This window comes from Epinephelus lanceolatus, chromosome 15 (genome assembly GCF_041903045.1).
Source record: "Epinephelus lanceolatus isolate andai-2023 chromosome 15, ASM4190304v1, whole genome shotgun sequence".
Classification (NCBI taxonomy): Eukaryota; Metazoa; Chordata; class Actinopteri; order Perciformes; family Serranidae; genus Epinephelus; species Epinephelus lanceolatus.
The window spans coordinates 19,391,999-19,402,765 of NC_135748.1; the positions used below are offsets into that span (position 1 = coordinate 19,391,999).

General features: G+C 44.8%; 1 protein-coding gene across 1 annotated transcript; it reads left to right on the top strand.

Annotated features, from left to right (window-relative positions):
• Positions 1-665: 665 nt before the first annotated feature.
• On the top strand, positions 666-9,429 carry thbs1a (thrombospondin 1a). The gene is made up of 22 exons (XM_033642940.2): positions 666-846; positions 948-1,031; positions 1,326-1,885; positions 1,986-2,064; positions 2,194-2,283; positions 2,384-2,493; positions 2,829-2,954; positions 3,404-3,500; positions 3,593-3,766; positions 3,861-4,037; positions 4,132-4,305; positions 4,396-4,676; positions 4,761-4,979; positions 5,085-5,192; positions 5,599-5,758; positions 5,869-5,987; positions 6,373-6,607; positions 6,746-6,973; positions 7,059-7,330; positions 7,415-7,512; positions 7,605-7,744; positions 7,843-9,429. The coding sequence occupies exons 2-22, from the start codon at positions 968-970 to the stop codon at positions 7,848-7,850; spliced, it is 3,519 nt and encodes a 1,172-aa protein (XP_033498831.1). The 5' UTR covers positions 666-846; positions 948-967; the 3' UTR covers positions 7,851-9,429.
• The last annotated feature ends 1,338 nt before the right edge of the window (positions 9,430-10,767 follow it).

Here is a 10,767-nt window from a genome sequence, read left to right on the forward strand (position 1 = left end):
GTGGACATGCATGTGTCATCCATTCCTCTGGCTATTTTTACTCTTTATAGGTAAAGAGTAACCCAGAGCCCAGACACCAGTATCCTGCCTCTCATTCTCAGACCGGTACACACTTTCATTGCTCACTGAGTCCCCTGGCGGCCAGACTGGGAACAGCAAGCTGAGACGCACAGCATAACGCAGTAAAAAGCCTGCTGTATGTCATAAATATGAGCTGGAATTAATACACAGCTGTAGGTTATGGAATATAATTTAATGTTTTATATGACTTTCAAATCCACTCATAACTGGGTTTGTGTTACCAGCCTCATGAATTAATTGCCCTACTTACTGTGGATCATACTAAAAATAAATCTGTATATTTTTAAGAAAATGACACTTGAAATAAAATTGAGACTATTTGACGAATAATTAAACTTTTATTAGACCGGAAACGACCAAGTCTTGGCTGCGGAGCGTGTATGAAATATTTGTCCGGTGATGGAAATTCAGCTCAGGAATGCATTTTTTCCCCTCTGTGTGTGCGTCTCGGATGTTCCTCTGACTGGCTGTGAGGTAAGGAAACTAGTCCGTCCCTCTCTCCTGCAGCCATCCCATTGGTCCAGGCGGGACCTCAGGAATGTCCTCTAACTGTTTAAATAGCACTGGTATCGGCAGGATAAGTCAGTAGAATAAATCTAAGCACCGGAATAAATCCCGGACAGGAGCTCAGAGAGACTTTGCGACCATCATCTACCCAAAGCGCATGAGCTGCTACAAGAGCTAAAGGAAGAGACACGGGATACATAATCGGACAAGCAAGGAGTTTTTTCTTAACTTATTTCAGAGGGATTTTTCATTTTAAAGGTTTGTACACTATTCTTATCATTATCTGTATTTATTTTTGACTGAATGTAGCCTGGATGTGTCCTGTAACAGTGTATGTGTTATTCCTGGTTGCATTATAGGGATCACTTCAGATTTCAACATGATGCTGTGCGGCATCTTTTTGCTGTTGATGCTTTGGAGCTGTGAAGGAGCAAGATTGGCAGGTGAGGATGGAAAAAAATTGTTAATAGTCTTTTTTACCTGTAAAATCTTTACTACTAGTTCCATATTTTAAGTTATCATCCTTACAGGGACTTTGACTGTAGCTGTGATACTCTCTTACTGTGATATTTTGATAATATTCCATAAGAAAGTTATATTTTTATAATGTTTTTGTTGTATTGTCACAGTAAATATAGCTTTTTACTTCTCGGGTTTCTTTGTTTTTCTGCATTTACACGCACACTGTCATTATGAGGGAAAAAAACTCAAGTCTTTTTTCTTTTCTTTGACCACAGAGAGTCGAGATGATAACAGTGTGTTTGACTTATTCGAGCTGGCCCGTGTAAACAAGAGACACCACGGTGTGAATTTGGTCAAAGGTGCAGATCCCTACAGCCCTGCATACAAGGTCCTGAACGCAGACCTGATCCCCCAAGTCCCTGACAGCGCCCTCAGGGACCTCCTCGACTCCATCCAGGCTGAGAGAGGCTTCCTCCTCCTGGTCAACCTGAAGCAGTTCAAGAAAACCAGGGGCAGCCTCCTGACCATCGAGAAGAACGACGGATCCGGACCCGTTTTTGAAATCATCTCCAACGGGAATGCCAACACTCTGGATGTGGTCTACTCCACCGAGAGCCAGCAGCAGGTCGTGTCCATAGAGGATGCCGGTTTGGCCACCGGGCACTGGAAGAACATCACGCTGTTTATTCAGGATGAACGGGTGCAGCTTTTCGTCGGCTGTGAGGAGATCAATATGTCAGACATGGAGTTGCCAATCCAGAAAGTGCTGTCCCAGGAGGTGGCTGACATCGCCAAGCTCAGGATTGGAAAGGGAGCTGTGAGGGACAGATTCATGGTAAGCTCACAGATATTTTGTGCTGACAGAGCAACTGGTGTAAGAAAATAAAGGTTTAACAGATGTAAGTGTCTCTTAACTGGAATTTATTGTCCTTCAGGGAGTGCTTCAGAATGTGCGCTTTGTCTTCGGGACCACTCTTGATGCCATACTGAGAAATAAGGGATGCCAGAGAGGAGGTAAGTCTGAGAAATAGATTGGTTTTCCTTAACTGTGTGGATCACATTCAAGTGCAAAATATGGAATACTACTTTGTGCTCCAGTGAGCAGATATTCATTTGTCTTCTCTCCTCTTTGCCCCACTGCAGCTACCTCAATGGATGTCATGACCCTGGACAACCCAATTAACGGCTCCAGCCCTGCTATTAGGACTGATTACACCGGCCACAAATCCAAAGGTGAGACCTCCCCTCCCTAATGAGACAACTTTGTGTCTCTGGTCAACTGTGATTTCAAAGAGGTGAAGTAACTTATTGGACTCTTCTCTCCTTTATGCAGATCTGCAGTCTGTGTGCGGCTTCTCTTGTGAGGACATCGCCGGTATGTTTAAGGAGCTCAAGGGACTCGGTGTGGTTGTTAAACAGCTGACGAATAATCTCCGCAAAGTGGTAAGCTCCAAGGGCCATCAGGGTCTGCTCCTTGTCATTATTCACTCCCTCTTTTCCTCTTGTCTCCGTCTTCCCCTCCGCTTCCAGTCATTCCCAGTGCATAGCCACTTGTCACTGTAATGGCAGTCCCCTGCCAAATCCTTAATGAGACCCATGTGAATACACAAATATGTTTGGCTGTCTGTTGCGTTTGCACTGCTTCACTAGAGTCAAGCAATGTCTTAATCATGGTGTCGGTCAGTGATTCATTTGTATTGGAACTTTGGCAAAGTGAAAGTTTTCCATCCTCCATCCTGAGCAGCTCTCTTTTTCTTTTTCTCTCTTTTTTCCCCCAGTCTGAGGACAACACACTGCTGATGAATCAAATGAACATCCACAGCGGGATCTGCATCCACAACGGCATTGTGCACAATGATAAAGATGAATGGACCGTGGATGGCTGCACTGAGTGCACCTGCCAGGTAAGTGTCGTCACACCTGCTGGAATGCAGCCTTAAAGCAAGTCAGGAATCGGCTCAGGAAAGACGTTGCCGTGTTTCCTGTATCCCCGCTGTAATGAAGTGATAATAGTGTTTATGTCAGCACCTCTCTGTCTAACCACATCATCTCTATCTGAAAGCCATCAACACTTCTTCTCAACTAGCAACAAAGCAGCATGGGGCCTTTTCCCCCACCAGCAACATCTAGTAAAGGTTATGTAATTAGTTAGGTGTTAGTGGGAGAGTGTTGGTGAGGATTATGCTTTTAATCAACACAGCAGGAGTGTTATGTCCCTGATAGAGATCACTCCATTGTGAAATGTAGCAATTAAGCTTGGAACAGCACCAGCAAAGCCTCTTTTTTTCTGTAGCCAGTCAACCAGTCAGCTCACTCATTATTCTTGTACTAATTCGACTGTTCCTCCATCCAGAACTCTGCTACAGTGTGTCGCAAAATCTCCTGCCCTCTGATCCCATGTACTAACGCCACCGTGCCCGATGGAGAGTGCTGCCCTCGCTGTGGACCACGTAAGATCCTCTTTAAATCTGCTTGTAAATTTTCTTTACTTCCTTCTTGATGTTGTCCCCCCAAGATAACGATCCCTCTTCCCCCCCTACAGCAAGCGACTATGCAGAGGACGGTTGGTCTGCCTGGTCTGACTGGACCCATTGTTCGGTGACTTGTGGTCGGGGCATCCAGCAGCGCGGACGCTCCTGTGACCGCATCAACAGCAACTGTGAGGGCACCTCTGTCCAGACCCGTGACTGCTACCCCCAGGAATGTGACAAACGCTGTAAGTCACTCAGCATTTTTGAGACAGCCATTGTGATCAGAAATATTCTCAGATTGAGAGCATGACGAATTAATTGTGTATGCGTTGCTCACAGTCAAACAGGATGGCGGTTGGAGCCACTGGTCTCCCTGGTCTTCATGCTCTGTGACTTGTGGTGAGGGGGTCATCACCCGGATACGCCTCTGCAACTCCCCCACACCCCAGATGGGTGGCAGGGACTGCCAGGGAGAAGGACGTCAAACCGAAATCTGCCAAAAGTCACCCTGTCCTAGTGAGTTGAATCTTATCAGCAAAGTATAGACAGTATGTTAGAGTGTATGAGTTCAAGGGAACATACTAAATGTTGTTTTTATGATACTTTTAAGTCAATGGAGGTTGGGGACCTTGGTCACCATGGGACACCTGTACTGTTACCTGTGGTGGAGGAGTCCAGACCCGCAAACGTCGCTGCTCTGACCCCGTCCCCAGATATGGAGGAAAGGACTGTGTTGGTGACGGTACTATGTCTCAAGTGTGCAACAAACAGGACTGCCCCATTGGTAAGCATTTGGGACTTAACATATATGGATAAAACAAGTCATTATTCACAACAGATTACCCTTTTAAGTGCCAATTCTTTTTCTCTACAGATGGTTGTCTCTCCAACCCATGCTTCCCTGGCGCCAAGTGCACGAGCTTCCCCGATGGCTCTTTCAGGTGCGGCAGGTGTCCACTTGGGTACACTGGGAACGGCATCACCTGCAAAGACATTGATGAGTGCAAGGAGGTTCCAGATGCTTGCCACACACATAACGGAGTCCATCGCTGTGAGAACACAGAACCTGGCTACAACTGCCTGCCCTGCCCTGCACGTTTCTCCGGTTCTCAGCCCTTTGGAAGAGGAGTGGAAATGGCAACTGCTAGAAAACAGGTTTGAGTTTTTTCTGACCCACTGTGCGTGTGGCTAGTAGGCTAGCTGCTTGCATTTTTATCAACTGTCTATAATTTTCTTTAGGTTTGCAAACCTCGCAACCCTTGCCAAGATGGTAGCCACGACTGTCATAAAAATGCAAACTGCATCTACTTGGGCGTCTTCTCCGAGTCCATGTTCCGCTGCGAGTGTAAGCCAGGGTATGCCGGCAATGGCCGAATCTGTGGAGAGGACAGTGACCTGGATGGATGGCCCAACACTGACCTCATTTGTGTGGAGAACGCCACCTACCACTGCAAGAAGGTAGCCAGACCCCACATTGACAGAAATCCAAAAGGCCATTATTACCCATCTGCAGCCTATTATTGTGATGATTGCCTCTTTAACCACCCCTTTGTTGCTTTACAGGATAACTGCCCCAGCCTTCCCAACTCTGGCCAGGAAGATCACGACAAAGATGGCCTGGGTGATGAATGTGACCATGATGATGACAACGATGGGATCCCCGATGATAGGGTGAGTCATCACAGCCGTTTATTTTAGCCCAAAGGAGTGCTTTCCTCAGAGACCAGACATAGCAATCAGCAGCAGCCATCCTTCCTTCGGGCAGTAGGAATGTAAAGTCTCCATGTGTGTGTGCTTTCACCAGAGAGTGGAAAACAAGTAGCATAGGATAAAGCCAGAATAGAGGACGAGGTGGCTTGTTGCCCATAATTCTTAGTGTGGATTTGGAAAGTTGGGCAAGAAAAATGCTGCGGTAAAAATTACCATCTCGCTTGCAGTGGAATATCACATTCCAGTGAACACTGGAGAAAAAACGAGCCATGAAAAGCAGAGTTTTATTCCTATAAATACCCTTACTGAGAGTAATGACCCATTTTAGTAATTTAATGGCGCTTTTGATATTTCTCTTGAAATTTAGGACAACTGTCCAAGAGTGTACAACCCTGCCCAGTATGACGCCGACAGAGATGATGTTGGCGACAGCTGTGACAACTGTATATTCGAGGCTAACACTGACCAAACTGACACTGACAACAATGGAGAGGGTGATGCCTGTGCTGTTGACATTGATGGCGATGGTAAGTGGTTTATTCAGATTACATCCAAGTTATCTTTAATGCATTTCCGCACCCTTGAAAAGCATTCGGACAGTCCTGAAGACTAAGATAAGCATGTTTGGACTCAACAGGCATTTTGAACGAGAACGACAACTGCCCATATGTTTACAATGTGGACCAGAGAGATACCGACAGAGACGGGGTGGGAGACCATTGTGACAACTGCCCACTGGAGCACAACCCTGATCAGGTAACATCAGATCACACCTTTTTAACATAGCCTTATCTGTCATGTAGCTATGAAGACGTCTCCTGTGGAACACAAATTGCACCTGCTCTAATAAAAAAGAGGAATGTGACAGCTTTGAGGAAAAAATGAGTGCCTCACTCTCTCTCTTTTCATCCACCTTTGGAACAAATATGAATGTGTAATTTTGCTGAGGTGCAGGGACACTGGACACTTGTCTGAAGGGACATTGCTTGCATACCTGAAAACAAGGGGCTACATTTAAATCAGTAGCACCTCTCATATTGAGGCTGGCGAGAAATAGTGAAGGGAGTTATTTGAAGTGAGGACAAGAGTCTTATAGAGCGAGTGGGAATTCTCACCATAAAGGAATTCGGTTCTCCTACAGATCGACTCTGACTCAGATCGCGTAGGAGACAAGTGCGACAACAACCAGGACATTGACGAGGACGGTCACCAGAACAACTTGGACAACTGCCCCTACATACCCAACGCCAACCAGGCAGACCATGACAAGGATGGCAAGGGTGACGCCTGCGACCATGACGATGACAACGACGGCATTCCTGATGACAAAGATAATTGTAGGCTGGCATTCAACCCTGATCAGCTGGACTCTGATGGTGAGTCTTTCTCTCAAGGTTGTGTCATATGTGGTCTTTGAAACAGTGGTGATTTGTCAGTTTATTGATTTCTGTCAGGTTTAGTTTTGGAGCTCCTTGTCCATCTTTGTGATCTCCATGTCTATGTTTTCCTTTCAGGTGATGGCCGTGGTGATGTGTGCAAAGATGATTTTGACCAAGACAATGTTCTGGACATCTACGACGTGTGCCCGGAGAACTTTGCCATCAGTGAAACAGACTTCCGCAGATTCCAAATGGTTCCTCTGGACCCCAAGGGCACCTCCCAGATTGACCCCAACTGGGTGGTCCGGCATCAGGGCAAGGAGTTGGTGCAGACCGTCAACTGCGACCCTGGCATTGCTGTTGGTAAGTAACAATCAGACAGGCATCTTGCTGCATGGACACAAAGTGGTAGCAAACTGTCTCTAAACCATCTCTTATCTTAATTCAGGTTTTGATGAGTTCAGCGCAGTGGATTTCAGTGGAACTTTCTTCATCAACACGGACAGAGACGATGACTATGCCGGATTCGTGTTCGGCTACCAGTCCAGCTCACGTTTCTACACAGTGATGTGGAAACAGATCACACAGACCTACTGGTCTCACACACCCACAAGAGCTCAGGGCTACTCTGGTCTGTCAATCAAAGTGGTTAACTCCACCACCGGTCCTGGTGAGCATCTGAGGAACGCCCTGTGGCACACCGGAGACACCCCTGGACAGGTGAGTTTTGTTGACTTAGAGATGTCATTCAGCGCTATGTTTGTAGCTTTTTTCACTTTAACCATCATAATTCATTGTTTATAGGTGCGCACTCTGTGGCACGACCCCAAGAACATCGGCTGGAAGGACTTCACCGCCTACAGATGGCATCTGACCCACAGACCCAAGAGTGGACTTATTAGGTGAGTTCAAAACTTCCAAAGCACTTAATGACAAATCTGCATAATTTGTATCAAAATGGCAAGAGCTCATGTGATTACATTTGATTTTTTAGAGTGGTCATGTATGAAGGCAAGAGAATCATGGCCGATTCTGGAAACATCTATGACAAGACATACGCTGGCGGGCGACTAGGCTTGTACGTCTTCTCTCAGGAGATGGTTTACTTCTCAGACCTTAAATACGAATGCAGAGGTAAGCACATGAGCAATGGTTTGATATTTCCAAAACAGAATGGTTTCACCACCTTAGACTTTATTTGTAACATGCTTTCTTTCTTAAATTTCTTTCAGATACATAATTTGACCACAGAGCCTTCCAGAAGGATGTCTGTCCATATGAATATATAATACGAGACCTGGATCGATATCTCTTAATTTTTTTTTCTTTTGAGAACTGCACATCGGAGGAATGACGAGCAAGTGAGCTAACATGAGGTAAACTGACCTCAGGACTTTAAGCCAAATGAAAGTTCAATGATGATTCTGCACCACTGCACCAAACTCAAATTGTGAGCGCAGCTCTGCTCAGAAGAAATTGGCCCCTCTCACTTAGTTGCTCTGACCTGCATTGAAGTGGGGGGCCACGTTTTTATTGCTTTGCACACCTGAACTGTTGGCAGGATTCCTCTGTGGAGGAGGGACCAAAGGGAAGAGTGTTCCATGTTTTTATTTTATAATTATTATTATTTTTGAGCATTAATATACATCTGCTGTGGACTCAAAGATGCTTGTTTCAGTATGAAGAAAGCAGTAGGAGAACTTTCTTAGGCCAGGGTCAATGTACCCCTTGAAGGAACTGTTGAGGGACCATGGACAGTATGGACTGACTGTTACTATCAAAGAGAGTGAATGTTGTTTGTGTGTTTGTGCATACGTGCCACCCAACAAGTATAGTTATGAAGACAACCACGTCAATTCTTAAGACAAAAATAATTCCTTTTAACCACCCCTCACCCTACTCTCACGCAGACCTGTCTGTACGAGGTCTCATATTTAGCCAACGCTTAGGGCTGGCCCAGAACATTCGTCTTCTCAGGAAAGAGCACTAGAAGAAACGAGGACAGCACAAAATTCAGGACAGCACAGGGCCCCGAAGCAGGTGCACTGAACACTGCTTTGGAACAGTAATCATTAGCAAAGACTTTGTTAATATCTCTAATCTGTACTGAAAGTGTCAAGGGACGTAAACAGCGAGGGCCAGTCTATTTCCTGTCATGAGTTAACCATTCTAAGTATGGCTGTTTGTGTTTACTTTTTTACCATACAGGCTTTAACTCTCGCTCATCACATATTAAAATGTTGACAGCAATCTACTCCGATGAACTGAAATCAATACCCACTAATGGCAAGATACGGCATTACATTTGACCAAACCAGTGAAAAAAGTCAAAGATAGGCATCACTTACAGCATCTCTTAAATATTCTGCTTCTGCACAGTGTGCATGACGGGTGTGCCTGAGCTTGTGTGTACATTTCTGACAAGGGAAAATCAAAGGAAACCCTTCATGTACAAATATTACCTCATTAATTCTTTTTGTATTGAGGCCAGCAATACACAAGAATCACTTGTCTTAGCAACAGAGTATAAATTGGTTGGCTTCTTTTTTTTATTTAGCAAGACTTTAGTATCATTTATATGCTGTATATAAGATATTTTTCTAGAAGCCCAAACAGGAACGTAAAGGATTAAAGAAATGTTGTCTTGACTATGTTTTGCTATATGTATTTCCTGTGCATTTTTTTTTGGATAAATTATTATGTTTGTTCTATGTTGAGGTTATTTCATTTGTGTAGATATATGCTATTTAAATAATTTATCTAGAAGCGTAGCCTCATATGGAAGCGTTTCTGTCTGTATAAACTTATTTGCACACTGACATGAGGATGTCTTTGTTATTTTGGTTTTTGTATGTGTCTTTTTTTAATTATTAGTGAAGCTTTTCTATAAACTTTGTACTATAGTTTCTACCCAAAGTGCTGTTTATACTCCTACCTGGTATTTTGTAATGTCAAGTGAACAATAAACACTTAAGAAAAAAAACTACCCTGGTCGTTTGGTGTCTTTTTGGGCAAGCAAACAGTTAAATAGCCTCAGAACTTCTTTCTGAGTGATTTTTGGACTTCATATCTACTGTGATTGAGGTCTTCTCCCTAAAAAAGCAAAAGGAGCCGAGCCATGCTGTGTCAAGCAACTGGAATCCATTAGTTGAGTCTGGAGAAGCCTTGGAGAAAGGGAGTATCCTTGGGAGTCAACAGCAGGAAAACTCAACATGAAGTATAACCCACTTACACAGCTCATCCATACAGATCTGATTACACATTACACAGGCATTTCCTTACACCTTCAAAACGACGACACCACACGTGAGATTTAGACACGAGGAATTTTGCACTCTTGAGTGATGAATTCACTCTCTTTTGGGATGTAAACTTGCGGCTGTGGTCCGCTCTTGCCAGCTAGAATGTGCATTGAAATTCCACAGTTTTCATAAAAACGTCTCAATAAAACTTGTCAAAGTAGATGAAGTATCCATATGAGAGTGGGTCTGCAGCTTACCGACTGCTACGCTGTTCAGACCTTGCCCCAGTATAACACCAGAAAACAGAATTCAGACTGCTCACTTAGATGTTTCACAGGGCCTGAAAGAGCTGTAATCTAAGGCACCAGTGAGGGTCGTGCCAGAAAACCCAGACAGTCTCAGTATGCCGCAGGTCTCTTTACATTAGAGGTGACCTCATTCTTACCACACTGAGCTCACTGTGTTTCCATTACCCCAGATGAGCGGCGGATCTTCCCTTCTGAAGTTGTATTGTGTCAATGACATGAATGGTGTTGTAAAACAGATTCATGCTGCATATGTATCTAGAAAATTATAACAAATCTATTAAATAATCTAGTGCGATCAGTCTATAAAGTGTTTGCGTGTGCTCTTTTGGACCCGTGCTGAGGTGTCTGTTAAGATCCCCGAACAGATAGCGCTGCACGTTTCACTGACAGCAGGGCTCTCGCTGGGGTTTGACCTTGGAGGCTCACCTGGCCGCTGAGTTGTCAGCCCAGAGGAATGTGAGATAAATCCTGCCATTAAGACGGGGTCAGAATGTGTGGGTGAGGTGAAGAGTGAGGCGAAAAGGCCCGTAGGTGTCCAGTGCTGGGTGAGAGGAAAGGCAGGACCTATTGGCTGAGGTCAGCCAGGTGCGGACTTGCTACTCACGCT